The sequence below is a fragment of the Mirounga angustirostris genome, unplaced genomic scaffold (genome assembly GCF_029215605.1).
Source record: "Mirounga angustirostris isolate CCGP_5_RB_7025 unplaced genomic scaffold, mMirAng1.0.hap1 SCAF_15, whole genome shotgun sequence".
NCBI classification, from domain to species: domain Eukaryota; kingdom Metazoa; phylum Chordata; class Mammalia; order Carnivora; family Phocidae; genus Mirounga; species Mirounga angustirostris.
Window position 1 is genome coordinate 57,971,489 of NW_026991723.1, and position 19,288 is coordinate 57,990,776.

The following is a 19,288-nucleotide window of genomic DNA, read 5'->3' on the forward strand; positions in this document are numbered from 1 at the left end:
TATTTCGCTTATCAAAATACCTTCTAGTTCCATCCACATCATTGCAAATGGCAAGATTTCATTTTTTGATGGCTGCATAGTATTCCATTGTATATATATACACCACATCTTCTTTATCCATTCATCTGTTGATGGACATCTAGGCTCTTTCCATATTTTGGCTATTGTGGACATTGCTGCTATAAACATTTGGGTGCTCGTGCCCCTTCGGATCACTACATTTGTATCTTTGGGGTAAATACCCAGTAGTGCAATTCCTGGGTCGTAAGGTAGCTCTATTTTCAACTTTTTGAGGAACCTCCATACTGTTTTCCAGAGTGACTGCACCAGCTTGCATTCCCACCAACAGTGTAGGAGGGTTCCCCTTTCTCTGCAGGAAGATTAGATATTAATGCCATTCTTTGGCCTTTTAATTTTCAATGGAGAGCATCAAAATTAGACATAATCGCTCCCAGATAACAGAATCACTCTCTTTTCCACTATATCAGGTCTGAGATTCTCATGGAAATACTATGGTAGACTCAGGTTTGGAGAACAAAGAGACAGGAAGGATTTCTTAGAGACAGGTTGAATTTTTGTCATTTTGAATAAGGAAGGGTATATTAGCCCCTAGATGATGCTGTTCTGAGACCTAGGCCAGAGGGAGTTTTAAGAGTATAAAAGCAGGAGCACCTGGCTGGCTCAGTCAGAGGAGTGTCCGACTCTTGATCTCAGGGTCATGAGTTTGGGCCCCACATTGAGTGTAGAGATTACTTAAGTAAATAAAACTTTTTGGAAAAAGAGTGTAGAAGTAGTTTTTTGTTATTCTCTATATGGTGAATTAAAGCTAGGGTATTTTGTATATATGTCTCATGCTTGATAGAAGCAGAAGGCTCTCTACATGTTATGTAAAATTAATGGAATACAAGTAGGGCAGGTTCAAGGAAGGTAAGGTGTATAATCATTGGTGGGATGGGGAAACGGTCTTTGAATTATTCCTAAAGTTGTCTCTGTCACTCTTCTTTTTTGCTACCATTTGCGGTTTACTTAGGTCACTGGACCTATTTGGGCTGGGGAGAGCAGCAGAGTACGTAAGAAATTGAATTCCTTATAATTCTCTTGATTTTACCCTTTAACACACTCTGTCTGAACTATGAAGCTGGATATTCATGTGTACAAGTATACATAATTCCACTCCCTTCTCCTCCCCTACTTAAATCTCAAAGACCATTACTTGCAGTGGGATGTTATATCCTTTCATGCTGTTTTTTTTTTTTTTTTTGAAGACTCTGTGTGTGTGTGTGTGTGTGTGTGAGAGAGAGAGAGAGAGAGATTTCAAACCAAAGTCCCAGTTACAATCTTGGCAGTATCTCTAGATTTTTCCTTCCCAGAGATAGGTAATATCATCAGCACCTAGTGCAGGAAATCCTCTCCCTTGGTCTCTTGGCTAAGGAGTACAGTGACTAGAAGTTCCTTCTGGAAGTTTATTTTTGTAAACAAGGCACTGAGGACATGGTTTGACTTTCCTTGAAGGAGCCCAGGTAGGCTGGAGGCCATCTTCATTCTAGAGCTTTGAGAGTGGGCAGTCAGTTCTTTCCAGCAAGATACACAGCCTTAGGCTCACATCACTGGCTCTGTTACCCATCTTACAGGGGGATTGGTTGAGTCCCAGTGCTTAGGTATCCAGCAGGTGCTCAGAGGGGCACTGTTCTGTCACTGGAATTTCTTATGAATATGTACTTTCTGTGATTTGAGTCCTTAGTGTTTCCACTAGGGAACTGCTCAAAGGCAGCCTAAGAGAGCTGAGATAACTTAAGGTTTTCCAAGAAAAAAGTAACTAAGCCATAAAAAAAATGGTTTGAATTCTCTTTCCTTTTCACTCAGGCTGATAAAGTTCTACCTGTATTCTGGATTTGAAGACAGGGATTCAATCCAGGACCACCACATACCGGAAAGCCTCATTGTTCAGTATTTCATTCAGTATTGTTTGAGTGCCTTCTCTGTACCTGGGGCCCATTTTTGCCCTGAATTAGATTACTCGCCCCAGGTTTATTTTCTATCATTCCCTTCCATGTCCTTTTATGTACCTACCAAATGAGCTACAAAGTGTTTTTCAAAAATACATATAGCCTTTCTCACTGTTGGGCTTTTACTCATGCCATTGTTTTTATCCAGATTCTAGAAGGTATTTACCCACCCCCTCCGAACTTCACCTGTTGAAAACCTACCAGTCTTTCAAAGTTGTCTCCTCCATAAAGATTTCTCTGCTCACCCTAACAGGAAGTGACCTTACCTTCAACTCATATAGCATTTGGTTTGTACTGTTCTCATGATAGTTACTTCCTTGTATTTGTGTCCATATTTTCTCTCTCCTATTAGACTGATTGTATATTCCGAATCTTCTGTGTTATTTAGTCTTGTACTTAAAGGCACTCAGTAAATACTTGAATGAGTTAATTTTCCCAGCCTTTTAGTTTTCCAAGGGCTTTTCAATTTTTGCCCTCAACCTAGCTCACAAGTCCTCCTTAGGCTCAGGTTCTTTTTCTCAGTGAAGCCAGGAGTTTTCTGTTTTAGCTGCAGTCATGTTGTGAAGTAGAGTAGAGCCAGTAAGGGATTGTTGCTGCCACACTGAAAGCACAGTTCTTTCGTTCAAGCCTTTTTCTTAATTTCCCTTGTTAGTTTCTAATCAGCCTTGGTGGTGCCAGGAAGTTTTCTTTCTAGGGAGATCAGGGATAGTATCAGGGGAGAAAATCTGGTCTTTGCCCTCATCTGCCTTTTTTCTGTTTCTCTTCTTTGTCTCACCTCACTTCTTTGTATTTCTTTTTTCCTATCTCCTCCTAATTTTCATATTCTCTTCTATTCCTAGCCTCTTCTTTCCATAAAAACTCTGTTTCTTAATATTTGCCCTTTATTTCTTTAGTATAGAAATGTTGTCAGCTTTTAGGAAAGTTTTGGAGTATTCTCCTTAGCCTAGCAAAATAAAAAAGCAGAGCATTATTCAGGAGTAATAGGTCAGATGCAGTGAAAAACTAAGGGTCTGTCCAACATAGTTTCTGGCTCTGGATCGTGGGCTCCTAACTCTGGCTGAGCTACTCTCTCCTGGCCCCATAATCAGTGGGATTGTCTATCGCTGTTCCCTCTGGTTCTCTGGGGTATGTATTGATACTTCTGCTGGAGTTTAAGTAGACTTTTGGCTTTGTCTCCTTTGTTGCCTCTGCCCTCTGATCTGTATGCATGAAAAATCCATCTGACTTCTTCACACGGACTCCTTTTGTGGGTTCAGAAAGAATTAATTCTGAAAGACATACTGGTTTTTGTCCCTCGATCCTTTCTAGTGTTTAGAACAACAAATGCATCAAGATCTGAAACCAGTGCCTCTGAAGTCTTTTTTTTTTTCCTAATACGTGATCAGAGTTCTTTCTGAGCAGAATTCTTTGCATCCCCTATTGTTTGACTAGTACCCTTCCAGACCACTTGAAGGTTAGCCTATTCCTTCCTTCCTTTTAATACTCTTTATATATCTTTTTTTTTTTAAGATTTTATTTATTTCAGAGAGAGAGAGCATGAGCGGGGGGGGGGGGGGGACAAAGGAAGAAGCAGACTCCCTGCTGAGCAGGGAGCCCAATGTGGGGCTTGATCCCAGGACCCTGGGATCATGACCTGAGCCCAAGGCAGACTCTTAACTGACTGAGCCACCCAGGTGCCCCTAGCCTCTTTCTCATACTGATTTTTTTCTCCTGAGGTTCTGATCACTCTCCTTGTCTTATGTTCACACTTAAACTCAAAAGGGAAAAGCTCATGAGATCTTCTACCCGTACTCCCAGCTATACCCACAGTGTTGTCTGCAATCTGGTGTTCAAATATTCTTCGTTGCTTGTAAAACCCACATGTTTGTGCCCCCTTGTCTCTTTTAGTGGAATTATTATCTACTAGGTAGTTTGATGTACAAGCCAAGGTGTCATTTCCCTTTTACCTTCCATTTGTCCCCACGTTTTATCATTTGTCTGGATTTTTCTTTTTCTAGTTCATCAGTTCTTTTCCATTTCTACTGCATGGATGCAGGTTCTTATCTTCTGCTTGAGTGATTGTGAAAGCCTAATCTCATGGTCTTCAGAAGGCTCTCACTGCCGCATAACTACCAAGATTTTTTAAAAAATTACTAATATAAGGAGTTCATCATCTGCTAAAAGTATCTCCATTTTGGGATAATGAATGTTCCTTTTCCTCACTGAGCCAAATAGGAAATTGGCAAGACAGGACATCTGGGACCTTGTTAATTATACACATACGGGGTTGGTGTCAGAAATGGCTTCTCTATAAAATAAGCCACAGAGCACTATTAGGTTGAGCTCCCTTTCCAAGTACAGTGTTAAATATTTTTATTTTTGTTTGGAGCAGGATTTGTAACTGTGGTCATTTTAGTTAACATCAAGAATAAAACTAGTCAGTCAGGCGCTGGCCTGAAAAGCAGAAATAATTCTATGGTATTATAGTCACTGTTGTTAGATAAACTTGGCTGCATTGTCAGCAAGATCCCATTGGTAGTGCTTATGTTTTCCTCTTCCCCTTCAGCCCAGACTTTGGATGGAAATTCTGAGCCCCAGGGTAGAGGTACTTGATAGGAATTGTTAGAAAAACCTGTTGCTGCAGCAAGACAGTAAGATTGCTACTGTTCTCGGGGGCCTGGCTGGCTCAGTCAGTGGAGCATGTGACTCTTGATCTTGGGGTCATGAGTTCCAGCCCCACAATGGGTATAGAGCTTACTTAAAAACAAAAACAAAAACAAATAAAATTTGGCATAATACTTAAAAAAAAAGACTGCTACTGTTCTTAGTTGTATCTAGAACTTTTGGTTCTTCAGAGTCTTGGCTTTGCGCCTCCTGATATTTGAACACCTTCTGATGTTGGACTTGCTTACTGGGTTCAGCCATGTATTTTTAAAGTCTAACAACAGCAAGCCAACTCTAAATGAAAATTTCTCTTCTACCCATTTTGATAACAATAGAGGAATAGAATCTATGACGTTTAAAAACAGATTTTCACTAGAGTTGTGATAGCTGGAGAATCAGAATTCCAGAGAATTCTGCATTGGGAAAATACAGTTTGGAATTCCTCTAAGAGTCAACACGAAAATGAAAGCAAGGATCTTGTCTCATTTAATAAGGAAAGAAACTTACGAGTATTAACTGAAACAGTTTTGCACATGGGTTTGAGGTCACTTGGCTCACTTGCAGCTCAGCTTGCTCTTGTTCTCAAGGTCTAGGCTTGTGGTTACCTAAGTTAGAAGCAGAAAAAAATTCTAAATAAATAAAGCTGGGATGCTTTGACTGACTGTGTTTATTCCACAGCTTTTGAAGATCCTGATAGTGCCGTTGATGACCGAGATAGTGACTATCGCAGTGAGACCAGCAACAGCATCCCACCTCCTTACCATACGACTTCCCAGCCCAATGCTTCTGTGCACCAGTTCGCTGTGCCGGTGGGATTGCCACAGCAGCTGCTACTTCAGGGCAATTCCCGGGATTCCTGCAATGACTCTATGCAAAGTTACGATCTTGATTATCCAGAGCGGCGGGCTCTCAGGTGGGTTTTGGAAACCAAGCACTTTCTCTTCCTGATATGTAGTTTCCAAGATGCAACTGACAGTATTTGGATGCTTTAACCTGAGGTGGTAGTGGAAGTCTAACAGTATGATAGACCAAAATACAGCCATTTTGTATAGATTCTCAGTCTTTTTTCTCTTCTGTACATTCACATTTAGGCATTTCTGTCATTAGTATTTCTCTTTATGATCAGTGATTCTCAACTGGTGAGAGCACGCTAACTTGGGGTGGATGACTGAAAAAAACCAGCTCATGCCTCTGCCCAGCCCAGTGACTCTTCACCATGATTAAAAAAAGAAAATCACAGATGTTAAATGTTTGGATAATCCTTCCTACCTAAATATTTCTGGGAACTTCAGATGATCTCTTCATAGCAGATTCAGTACTTATGCTGGAACTTTAGAAAAATTTTAAATATATAAAATGTTGACATGGTTAAAAAATGTTAAGGTACAATACAGCATACAGTGAAGAATCTCCCACCCACACCTGTCCTCTCCTCCTCTACTCTGTCCCCTTCCTATCTTTTAGTTCTCACACCACCCTTGTTTCTTTCTTATGTGCCCTTCCATAGACTACTATCATATAATTTATGAGTATAAAAACAAATATTTACATATATGCTCCCCCTTTTTCCCCCACTTTAAAAAGTAATTCAAACAAAATTCAGAAAAATGTTATATTAACACCCATATTCATGTTGCCTAGATTCATTGTGTTAACATTCTGGCACATTTACTTTTTATTTCATTCTCTCTTAGATTGTGTCATTATTCTGTTTCCCCAACATTTTACCCATTGATTTTAGCATCCATTGATGATCCTTGTTTGAATCAATTATTGGTTGGAAGTTAATATTTTAAAAACCATTCCAGTTTAGCTCATACTTTTGATTGCTAAAATTCACCATACCATAATAACATATCATTTCTTTTTGCTCATTTTACCAAACTGGTGAATATTTATCCTGATCCTCAGTTGGTTGCCTGTCTGAGAGACAACATCCTATCTCAGTTTACTCTCATCTCTGGAAATACTTTCAATGAATTTTTTTATATATCAACCATCACATAGAATTTTTACTGTTTATAATCTAATTCTAAAAAAGAAATATGCCAGGAATCCTACTGTAGTTGGTCTCTGCTCCTTGCTGGTTTATTAGATGAAAATTTTATTTTTTAATTATTTGATTTTAGTTGTTTATATTGTCCTACTTTAAGGAAAAAAAAATAGCAAAAAATCCAATACTTTTGGCCCTCTTTTCCTCTGTATTTGTAAGCATTAGATGTGTAGGCCAACAGTAATAGTGGCATATCAACCTAAATGACTACATACTCTTCTAGAACACTGCATTTTAACCAGTTATTACCCTATTATTATTTTAGTTATTTCCTGGGCTACTGCTATAATAATACTTAGAGGAGCATTAGTGATACACTTTAAAGTGTAAATTTTTTGCTAAAGATTTTTTAATTAATCCCATATAAATTTGATTTTACTGTATCAGTATATGAAATGAGGTTAAAGAGTGAATATTTTTTTCATCTCCAGCAGAGAAAAGAATTAAAATTATTTATTTATTTATTTGAAAAAGTGTGTGAGCAAGAGAGAGCACGAGGTGGGGAGGGGCAGATGGAGAGGAAGAAGCAGACTCCCCACTCAGCAAGGAGCCTGAAGCGGGGCTCGATCCCAAGATCCTCGGATCTTTACCTGAGCCGAAGGCAGACACTTAACCTAAAGACTCACGCAGGCACCCCAAAAATTACATGATTTTTAAGTAACCTTTTATCATAGACATTTTTAACTTAAATTTTGAAATGATTTATCCTTCAGAAAGTTTTGAAGACATTTTATCACTAGCATTGAATTTTAAACTTCTCTCTTACTGTAGATATCAAGTTCTTGGAGATGGTCTAAGTCTTGAAGTTACACAGTTTTTTAGGAAGAACATTTAAAATCCTAAGGGAACAAACATGTTCTTAGTATCTGCCAGTAAATTAGAAGTGTAAATATAAATAGCTTCATTCACTACAGCAATGGCTATCTATTCATTTAAGTTGAAGTATAAAGACTTCTAGGCTGGAGTTAGTTTAGTTTGAGTTTTTGAAGATACTGGACAATAATGAAACTGGATGTAAAAAAAGTAGATTGGATTTCTTTGCTCAACCAAATGGGCTTTTGCCTAATGAATCCAGAATAACTGGAAACTTACATAAATTATGTAAAAATACATAATTTGGGGTTTGTTGCTAAAGTGTGTCTAGTGTTGAGAGGGGTCAAAAGAATATCTCTTGAAGTTTATTATTAATATCTCTTCAAGTCTCTCTTGAAGATTTTTAGTGACTAAATGACCACTGTGATCTTGCTTCTGTTTCCTAAATAAATGCAATTGGAAGTTAAATCTACACAGGAACATACTGAGATGATAAGCTCCTAGTCTGCAGGTCCTCTGTGTACCCCTACATGAGTACACAGGAAGGAGGCAGTTTCTAATCTAACTGAAAGAAAGGTCAGGTATCTTATGTATTCATTGACTTAAGTTGGAATGTAGCTTCTAGTGTTAAAATCAGTATAGGAAGGGGCGCCTGGGTGGCTCAGTTGTTAAGTGTCTGCCTTCGGCTCAGGTCATGATCCCAGGGTCCTGGGATCGAGCCTCCCTGCTCAGTGGGAAACCTGCTTCTCCCTCTCCCACTCCCCCTGCTTGTGTTCCCTCTCTCGCTGTGTCTCTCTCTGTCAAATAAATAAATAAAATCTTTAAAAAAAAAATCAGTATAGGGCAAGATACTCCTTTCACTGTGATCCTCAATGCATATATAGCTTTTAGATTTCACAAATTATACTGCTTTAAATAATTGTTCCATTGGGCTATAACAAGGTTTGACTTCTGACAGTCAAAGATTATTTTTATTATGTATATATTTATTTATTTGAGAGAGAGAGGGTGTGAGTGTGCTCATGGGAGTGGGAGCAGGGGGAGGAGCAGAGAAAGGGAGAGAATTTCAAGCAGACTCCATGCTGAGCACAGAGCCCGACTTGGGGCTCGATCTCACCACTTTGAGATCACGACCTGAGCCAAAATCAAGAGTCGGATACTTAACCAACTAAGCCACCCAGGTACACCTATTTTTTCTTTTTCTTTTTTTTTTTTTTTAAAGAAATATGTTTGGCCATACTCTTGGCTATACTGCCTCAAATAATAACTTTCAGCAAGTTAACAGCTTGACTTTTCAGACCCGAATTAATCAACAAATTTGGGTTTCTTGAAATCCCTTGATATGTTGAATACTTAACAGTTCTAAACCTGGGCATTGCAAATACATTCTAAATATTGAGGAAACATGTTCATTTTGCTTGTTTCTACCTTTCTTGAAAAATAAAAGCATCCTAAAAAGCTCATGGTAGTAAGTAGCTACGGTTATTACTATAGCTGTTCTTTTTCTGATGTGGAAAAACTCTGATTAAATTGCTTTAATATTGATTTAAGAACATAGAGATTTCTTTATCATATTTTTTCAGTCTGAATGGTTTTTATCATATTGACAATTTTATTTTAGTTTTCTCGTTGAACATGCACTAAATTTTATAATTTGTTTCTTCCTTTTCCCTTTTCCTTCTCTTTTCTTTGCCTTACTATTCCTCTGATTTTATTCTTTTACATCAGACAAGGTTTGCAGGCCCAAAATGACAAAATTAGGATTATTTCAGCTTTCTCTGGTGTTGACTATGAAGAGCAAGAAAATATATATGAGGAGAGAGAGGGGAAAATAACACAAGAGTTTCTAGAAAGCAGTAACGTAAAGGAAGCAGAAGTAAAAGAAATTAGAGCTCTTTCAAAAACTGATAAATATTGCAACCAACAAGAACAACTGAAGTACAAGAATTGGAAAAAGATACCACCTCAGGGTCAAGAAATTGAATATTCTGCTGCCTTTAATTTTGACCGTAAGTTTGAAACATCTGTGTTCTCCAGATATCCTCAGAAATATGATACAATAGATAGAAGGAAAAACAAGTCGTTATACCATCATTTTGGAGACCGTGAAAGAAGACAGTATGGTGATAGATCAGGAACTAAGACTGACTTGGAAAGTACATATCCTAACACTGAAAAGTGTAACATTTGCCACATTGAAAAAAAGAAACAAAATTACCCAATTTTGTGCCCTTATAAAAATGCTTTTGTGGTTAAGAGTGGCACGTGGACCACTAAGTTGCAAAATCATGATTATGATCTTTCTGATTGTTTTAAGAACTGTGAAAAGTCATCTGGCTTAAACCAGCATGTCACTAATTTCACTCCATTAGATATTCTTGAAGATTCTACTAGCAGTACTTCTGATGAACTTCTGAGTTCTCCTCTTACTGATATACAGGAAGGTTTACTGTCACCAACAAGTCCTCCATCCAATGTCCATCATATTGGAGGCTTACCTGAAGAATATCATGTAACATGTCCAGTATTCTCATTACCAAAGGTGAATTGTGATGCAAAAACACTTGGAGATCTGTCTGGGTGCCCCATGGAAGAGATGACCCCTTCCTCTCTTGAGGAACCCAAGAAGGACTGTGTTGATACAATGGATGAGCTTCAGTGTTTGGTAGAAACAGTATCAGAATATTTAGCAGAGAAGGAAGAAGAGATTAATAGATTTGGTTCCCTTTCAAAAACTAAAAAGTCACTTAAACACAACAGTACTGTTGATAATGAGGAACAGAAAATGCCTGGGGATCAAATGCCACCTTCAAACATTGTCAAGAATGACAAGGATAAGGCCATCTCTTTCCCTGAGCTGAATGGAGTGAAATGTGCTGTTGGTTTTTTGTTCAGTTCACTCACAGAAAAAGTGGGTTCGGGCACAAAGCATCTAACAACCTCTGTGGAAAAGCTGGTTTCTTTAGTTCCAGAGAAAACAGAAACTCTTAATCAAATAGAGACAGTTCATTCAGGATCTAAACCCAGAGCCGAGTCAGTATTGGGGAAGGATCTTTCCATGCAATCTCCATTATCCTCTCAAGCAGTTGATAATAAGGATTTTGGCAGAAATGACAAAACCTCTGAAAATGAGCACACAGGGAGTAAAACTGGAAATATAAGCTTTCAGGATGTAACAGAGACTGTTGGAAGGGACTCCACTCCACAGAGTCAGAGTTCAGTTATAAAGTCTGTTTTTAGCATGCTAAATCCATTAAAGATCTTTTCAGAAAAGGATGAAACCAAAAAAGATGATGGCCAGAACAAGCCAATAAGAAAGGAAAACTTTTTTGAGTGTGGATCAGAGTCAAATCAAAGGGAAGACCCTCTTGGCAATAACAGTAGTATTATCACTCTCGGTAGGAATGATGGAGAAAATACAAGCTCAACCCAAATGCCCACAAGTGAGGATTTGTTGTTGTCTTCCCCAGCGGCCAATGAACCTTCAAACTTAGGCGGTTCTGCAAATAAAAATGTTGATATTGAGAGTCTCTTGGAAATAAAACCCTGTGTAGATCTGTCTCTATTACCAGATCAACCAAAAATATGTGCTAAAGACACTCGAGGACAACCTTGTATAACTGGAAGTACAACTGCAAATAAAGAGTCTTCTTCAAAGCCATTAGAAGGGGACAAAGTTACTAGTGATGATGATTTTCTTGAGCCACTCAGAAAATCATTTAGCCAGTTTTTGCTCAATTCACCTGAGACCTGTTCAAAGGAAACTTTGTCAGAATCTATGAAAATTCACCAGTCGGAGGAGGATGGGTGGGAGAGGGACCCTAAGAAAGATGGACATTCCTTTTCCTTTAGTGGAAAACTACATATTCCATTTTTCAGAGTTCTTAGTCATTCTGAAAAGCAGGAGTTAGGAGAGAAAGGAAGCATTTTTCCTTCATTTAAATTTCCTTTCACTGACAGCCATAACACTGTCACTGACGAGAGATTTCCTGATTCAGCAGTAACCATTGATGAAGAGATCCAGAGAAACTGCCATGAAAATGCCAAACTTGGTTTAATAAAATCTAGTTCAGTTCCAAATATTCATAATAATTTAGGGAAATTTGATGATACAGAAACATGTAATAAAAACGACCAGATAAATTTTCCTGAAGATGACACACTTAATAAAATAAAGACTAATTCAGTTCCAATTATTAGTAATGATCTTGGGGAATTTGGGAACATAGAGAAATTAAATTCAAGTGACCACGCAGCAGTAGATAACTGTCACAGAGATACCTCAGCCTCCCTTGGAATTGTGTCCAAAGAATATATTCCTTCAGATTCTTCAAAAGAAAGTAAAACTCTTACACAAATGACATCTTTAACAGTATCAGACTGTTCATTAGCATCTACTACCATTTCAGAATCCACCTTGGTTAATGAAATTAATGAAGATAGACTTGTAGATAAAGCTTCCAAGACAAGAACCCAAGGAGGCCTCCTTTCTGGTCTGTTTAACAGGTTTTCTTCTCTCGAAAATTTGTCTAGTCAACAAGAATTAAATTTGAAGAGTGATGATTCTCATCATAAGAATAATACCCCAGGCTTACTCTCTGGAATATTTAACCTGATATCCAATAACAGTGTGACTGTTCATAAACCAGATGAAGCAAGGTCCATGTCTTTAGGCAACATAAAAAGTTTGAATGGAAATAAACATTTATCTTTGGAGGAGATCCCTGTTACTTCATGTGTGACTTCTGGAAACCAGAAGAACCATGTTGAAAAAGAAGAAACATCTGGCTTTATAAAAAGCTTTGTATCTTTACCTAAAGAAAATATACCGTTATGTGATGCTTGGGTTGATAGTCATCATTGCCCTCCCACATGGAAGAAACAGCAAAAGGAAACCAACTGCCCCTCTTCTGAGAACAGGGTATTTCACTGTGCTCCAAGCACTCAGCGGGGCCTCTTAGAGGAATCTCTGGCTGAGAGGCTGACACCACACCATGTTCTTAAGGCGAAAATACATGAAAATTCAAACAAGTTAAATCCATCTATATTAAATACTAACATTCTTAATATATCAAACCACTATCAGGCTTTTGAAGAGATGAATAATACTTTCTGTTATGAATGGGACTCTGATATAAAAGATTTCTCCAAAAATTCCAGAAAACTTCAGCCAGTTTATTATATGTTAAATCAAAATGCATTCCCATCAGGTGACGTTTTCTTGTGGCCTGACTCAGAAAATTCGGCAATAAATTTTTGCCAAAAGGATCAAAATGCAAATGTCTTGGAGTGGAAAACAAATCCAAACAGTGTCATTTGGCGTGACTTACCATATGAATCATTGGAGCAGTTAGCATTTAATGAAGATAACTTATTAAGTGATATGTGGGCAGCTCACTCATTATATGGAAATTCTTATTTTCCAATTAATGAGACGAAGAATTCACTAGAAGAATTACCCATTGATTTAAGTTGTTCTTCAGGTTATGAGAAGACTACATGTTCCATAGTTGATCAAGAATTATTAAGAATGGATGAAAACTTTGTTTTTTCAAGTGTTGGTTATGAATACCAAGAATGGTTGTCATGTCTTGAAAGTGGAGTGTGGTGGCCATCAGAAGATGGAGATTATGGATATTATATGTTCCATGATGGTCAGTATATGTATTATCTCCTCACTGATTCTACTGGGCAGTATGCATATTTATTTATACCTGATTGTTCTTATCAAGAGTATTTGAATTGTGGTTTACAGACAAATGATCTATCAAGTATTATGTTGGATGACAGCATTATTTCTGCCTATGGTTTTAAGGAAGATGAATTATTCTGGTGTGTTAAAGAGGAACCAATTGATGACCCTCTTGATTTATCTGTAGTTTTGCCAAGAAGTGAGGGACCAGTGTATCTAAATTTAGGAACCTTTTCACAAGTATTTGAAGAGTCAGGTTGTGGCCAAAAGGATCAACCGTTAGATTTTTCAGGCTATAATCTTAAGAAGTTTAAAGGAAATTTTGGATCTTTTGAAGAAAGGGTATGTGGTTCTGAAGACTTTGAATATATATTGGATCTCAGGAATCAGCCCCAAACTATTGGAAATCACGACTTAAATAAAAGTCATTTTATAGAAGGAGATAAGAACCAGTCTCCAGCAAAGGATTCATTAGTTTACCCTTCTCGTTTACATTGGGTTCAGTCTTCTGAAGAGGCTACCTCTTTGGTTCATCCTGAAAATATGACTAATAGTCCACAGCAAACAGGAGAAATGTCATCATTGAACAAAGTGACTTCATTATTTTCTGCTTTAGTTGGAAATACTTTGTATTTTGTTGAGAATGAATCCTTAGAGTCTTTGGTCATGAAGAAAATGGATCAGCAGTCAGACTTGGCAGAGCTCACAAATAATGGTCTTCAGTCATTAATCTTGAATAAACAATTAGAGAGTAACTCCCAAGATAAAGAAGAAAGTCTTCTCAAGAAGGATTTAGAAAGACAAATAGTATCCAATGTGCAGCAACCAGAAATTATTAAAAGTATGAAGCAAGAATTCCCTTTAAATAAAAGTTTTCAGGTAAAAAAACAAAGTTTGTTAAAATCTGTTATCCAGGTAAGCCAAACAACTCCTCAGGCTAAATCAGATATAGAAGATAATGAAATAATTACAGTTGACTCTATTTCAGTTCCTCTTGCATCACAGTTTAGTAGGGATGAACCCAAGAACTGTGAGATTCCTCAGGACCAGTCTTCCAAAGAGTCTGAGAGAACATTATTTAAAAGTGCATTGAAACTCTTTGGTCGGGGAGAAGACTCTTTAGTAAGTACAGTATCAAATGGAAAACAGGCATCTGGATTTTTGAACCTCTTTAAAACCCAGGTGAATAAAGAAGGACCACCAAATTTAGAAAAGAATGGTGATAAAAATAGAAAGATACCTTCTCAGCAAAAGAATGAATCTCCTGGTGTTTCTAATTTTTTTGGTACCCTTGGGGATTTATTTAAAACCAATGCATCTTCTATACAGACAACTGAAAATATGTCTGTTTCTTCATCGGTTAATAAGGATGAAGTCAAATCAAGTCCTAATCCTGCACAGCTAATTATCCAGGATGTTGGGAACTTTTCTGCTACACCAGTTGCCTCTAAAAGGAAGGTTCGAGTTAGGAGTCTGAACAAGCAGATTACTATTGATGACAGTGGGCTAAAAGAACCATCGACTAGGGATATACAGAGTAATAATTTGACTGAGGAAGAGGTACATTCCAGAGACTACCTAATCCAGCAATCACCAAGTCAGTCTTTCTCAGCAAATTGTCTTGAAGAGTCTTCCAGAGATTCTTCAATAAAAACTAGTGGTGTGTCTACAGTGACAGAAGTTTCAAGAAGTAATGAATTATCTTTTGATATTCTCAGCCCAAGAAATTCAAAGGAACAAGATCATTTTTCCAACCAACACTGGAGTTATTCAACTCCCACAACCTCTCCCTCTCAACCAGAGTTGCCCACCAGAAAGAGTGTATTTTCTTTCCTGACTGGATCTGAAAAATCTGAGAACAGAGCCTCTGCTCCTCTACTGAGAACCAAATCTCAAGCAGAAGGGCTGTTTACACTTCCTTCCTTTTTTTCCACTACTAACTCAAGCAGCAAGAAGGATGCCTCTCGTAATAGCTCTTTTAGTTTCTTCAACTTACCATTTTCGGATGGAAAGCAGCAGACTTCTGGGGAAAAACACAGCCTTTCAACTGTTGCTCCAGTGACTTCCCAGCCCTGTAAGAAGCCAAGTGTTTTTGTAGACATGGGTGGCACAAGAACTGGAGAAGGTTCCAGTGGCAATAGAGATAGTATAGTCCAGGAGGTGGTTCATGAACAGCAAATGGCTCCTTGTGTTTCCATTAGCAACACCATCGGGGTTACTTCCCTTACAGATGTGCTCAATGTAGAGAAGGACTATCAGGGAAAACTAGATTCTAGGAACGGACTAGGGACATCTTTAGCAGATTTCCAGATGAATCAGTTGCAAAATGACATTGTTCCTCATTCACCAGAATTTCAGGCACAGACTGAAACACTGCTCATTGGTCCAGAGACCCTTGGGGTAGCTCCTTGTGAAGAAGAACCTTTCATACAGGAAGCCTTCCCTAGTGGCTCATTGGCCAAGTCTTTTCCACATGATAACCGTTTGACTGAAAAGCTCAACAATTCAGACACTTGTACTAACCACCACCAAAATGAAAGATTTACTGGTGACCTCTTAAACTTGCCATTGGAAAAGGCCCCTGATGAGGTCTTAACACAGATCCCGGAGCCAACCTCTTCCTCTGTGGAGCCAGGGTGTACAAGGCACCTCCAGAGTAGAGAGGCAGATAAAGAGGAAGACAAATCAGTGTTGGGCTCCTCAGTAGAAGTGCTTTCAGGGTTTGTGACAAAAGTGAAATCTTTCTCTGGGTGCTTAATTGAACCTCCCAAAACTTTCTCTGGACTTTTCTCCTCTCCTAAACCACCAAAGAAAAACTCCTTTTTCTCTCTTTCTTCTGGTGCATCATCTCAGTCCCTCAAAGGTGAGTTATTTGGAATTTTTAAAAGTCCCAAACCAGACACATACAAACAAGAATCACCTATCCCACCTACTGCATGGCCTCAATATGGTAGTTGCGGAGATACTGTAGGATCAGTACCTCCAGAAAATCTGTGGAGAGAAGCTTCCTCTTCAGCACTCAATTCAGAATCTACTCTCAGTGACTGTACAATGACTGTAGTTAGTGCAAAGTCAGACTCAGAGACCCTGACAGATGATACTAAACCAACAACTGAAATGGAAAACAATAATATCCCTGACAATATTCTAGAACCCCAAGATTCTGAAATAATTGGGGCTGCACCTTCTGTTTCAGGGGACGATGCTGGGCAAGGAGTATTGTCTCTGAGTGATGAAGGAGACATGGGGTTGTTGCAGGGCACAGACACAGAGGCATCACTGGAAGCAGAGCATATCCCATTGCCATCACATTTGGATTCAGATCCTACCTGTATTGCCAAAGAGCTTCCTCCTCCGGTTCCGCCACCTATTCCTCTTAAGGCAAAGCCAGCTATGCAGTCTGCCTCCACAAACCAAGACTTCTTGGAACTACAGGCAGCCAGTTCACTGGAAACCAGTACTGCACTGTTCAGTGAGGCAAGTGTTGGCCAGAGTGCCACACCAGAAACCCAAGGATACCTTTCCCACCCTGTGCTAGAGGAACCTGCTCTTTGTGCCAAAGAAAGTTATGGGATACTCGATACCCAGAAAGATCTACCTGCAGTCCTCCAGGAAACAGAGCAGCCAAGACCTCATTTTGAGATCCCAAACATGACCAATTGGCCAAAATTCCATTTCCCATCCTCTGCCACTGACTGTGGGAAACCACTGAGCTCTTTCTTTTCCCCATCTCCTTCCTCTGGCGATAGAGCAGCAGAGCCTGGTTTAATGGCCAGTTTTAAAAAGTTGTCAACTCTATTTGAGGGAGGTAATGAGGGGAAAAGGAATATAATTGCAAATGATCTAAAACTAAGGTTTGGAAAGAAGCTGGATCTTTCATTCACATGGCCAAAAGAGAACAAAGGGGGCCCTGAACAAACGCCTGCAGAATTCTCTTCTCCAGCTTTGGTTATCAGCAGTGATCAGGACCTTAACGCTAGGGAGGTTGACAAAGCTTTAGAGTCTTCTCAAATGTCTGAGGCTAATGCTGAGCCAGCTACTCAACCCTCTGGGACCTCTGAGCAGCAGGAGACCAGGCCAAGTATATGTGCTCATGAGTTTTCAGGGCCTGGAGAAATGGAAAACCAGCAGGAAGTCTCAGCATCAGGAGAACACTGGGGTTCCAAAGACAACCTTTCTAGCTCCACCTATCCTTCAGGGAGTCATAAGGAAGAACACTGCACTGTTACTGAGCTACTTCACCAGCCAGAAACTCAAAAGGAGGAGGTGATGCCTGCTAGTACTGACTCTCTTTCAAACATACAGCAGCCAGTTACTCTCCATGGCATCAAGGAACCAAAGACCGACAAAAGGCCTGTTCTCAACCTAAGCATCATAAATGATTTTAAGAAATTGACCATTTATGATGCAGTGACTTAGTGGTAGTCTAATGGTAGCCTGCTTTTTATTTTTCCTATGTCTTTCCTAGCATCTGAGCTTCATGTTAATTAGAGGTTAAGTAACAAGAAATAATGTGTGGGTCTTTTCATCCTCTCCCATCTCTCTAGTGCCAAATGTAATTCATTTATTGGGAGAAGGAATTTACTGCTAACGGAAAGGCTGGGCCCTGGGATTTACTCCCTCTGGTTTGCTCTGCCTTGTGTAAAGTGGAATGGAGAATGGAGGGCAGGAAGAGGCAGCAAGTAGTAGTGTGGCATATATTAATGATAGGCTAGGATGCTTCCTTGGGCCTTCAGCACTTACATCTATACTAGCTGGGAGAGATCTACTGTGCTTTGCCTTTCCAAGTTTTCTAAGATGCTTTCTCCAGTGGCAATGAGGTTATTAAGTAAAATGCAAGATGCAAAGGTTGGGATAATTTATATTCTATATCCTATTCCACATGGATTTGCATAGCTTCTTTCAGTCTTTGCCTTTTCGTACCCTTAAGACTGGTGTCTGGTAAATGCTTTGAGTAAAGTGTCACAGGAGCTTAAGGCTATCATTTGCTGTAGTTCTTTATTCTGGAGCATTGTGCTGGGTCCATATGGAAAAGATCCTGTTATTTCCCCTAAGAAGAAGCACCAAATACAGTACAGCTTAAGAATGCTGCCAGGACCTCTTGCCCAAACCTGTCCAAAGTGGCTGGTTTTAGAGATTGTGTGTGTGTGTGTATGTGTGTATACACATGTGTTAGGAACTGTTCATAACAGTGACCTGGTACCTGTCCTGCTGCCATGGGACAAAGGATCAGAAATTAGCCTGAAAATACCAGGTAATTGGGAGGCACCATAGAGAAAATATCCCTGGGAAACAACAATGATTTATCTTCATTTAGTCAAGGGTGAACATAAACGCTTTAGTTAAAGGCTTGACTCTGTGGCAAGGATCTTTGTCCTTTTGCATGGAGGCTTTCTAGAAAGCAGAATATCGGAAGTGAAAGGGGGGCCCCTGACTTGGGATAGAACTATCCCTATGAGCTGGGATAGATCTTACAGACCAACGCCTAGAACCTCTATCTTGAGTAGGACTGACAGCCTTAAATTCAGTATACGGCTCAAGGGAGTAACTTGTGGATACTGCTCTTCTTTCTAATCATGATTCACTCCCACTTTCTCTGCTATAGGTGCTATCTCTCATAGCAGGGGAACAAATTTCCTTTCTGGGTATGGGAATTCAGGTGATTGAGAAAGGGTTGGGCTGACCTCTCTTCAGGTATAGAAATGCATTATTATGGTCCTGACCCAGAGCCAGGAGTTGGGATTTTGTCCACTTTATCGCAAACGAGCCATGTCCTGAGAGCAACTGTTACAGGTGGGCAAGTTTATCTTTGGGACATTCCCTGTGCTGCCAGGGATATTGTTGTAACATTCATGTTGATGAGACCATTCCCCAGAGGAATTTTTTTGGTAATAGATTTCATCTCCTAATGGTTTCCATTACCTCATTATGTAGATAGCTGCGAGATAATTGAAGGAACATTACCAATCTCCTTTGCTCATCCTAAGGAACAGACATTCACATTTACAATTATAGAGGAAGAAAAGGGGCATCAATTTAGTAAATAATAAAAAAAGGGAGTAGAGTTCATCCATTTTACTT

General features: G+C 39.1%; 1 protein-coding gene across 4 annotated transcripts in view; it reads left to right on the forward strand.

The window, feature by feature from the left end:
• UNC13B (unc-13 homolog B) overlaps positions 1-19,288 on the forward strand; it is a 209,075-nt gene that overhangs the window by 100,297 nt on the left and 89,490 nt on the right. For 3 of the 4 annotated variants that reach the window (XM_045882623.3, XM_054509271.2, XM_045882624.3), the window contains one exon: positions 5,328-5,562. In XM_045882623.3, coding sequence (XP_045738579.1) covers positions 5,328-5,562 — 235 coding nt within the window. Of the gene's footprint in view, positions 1-5,327; positions 5,563-9,552; positions 17,560-19,288 lie in introns of all 4 variants that reach the window. The other variant, XM_045882625.3, reaches the window with a different exon arrangement.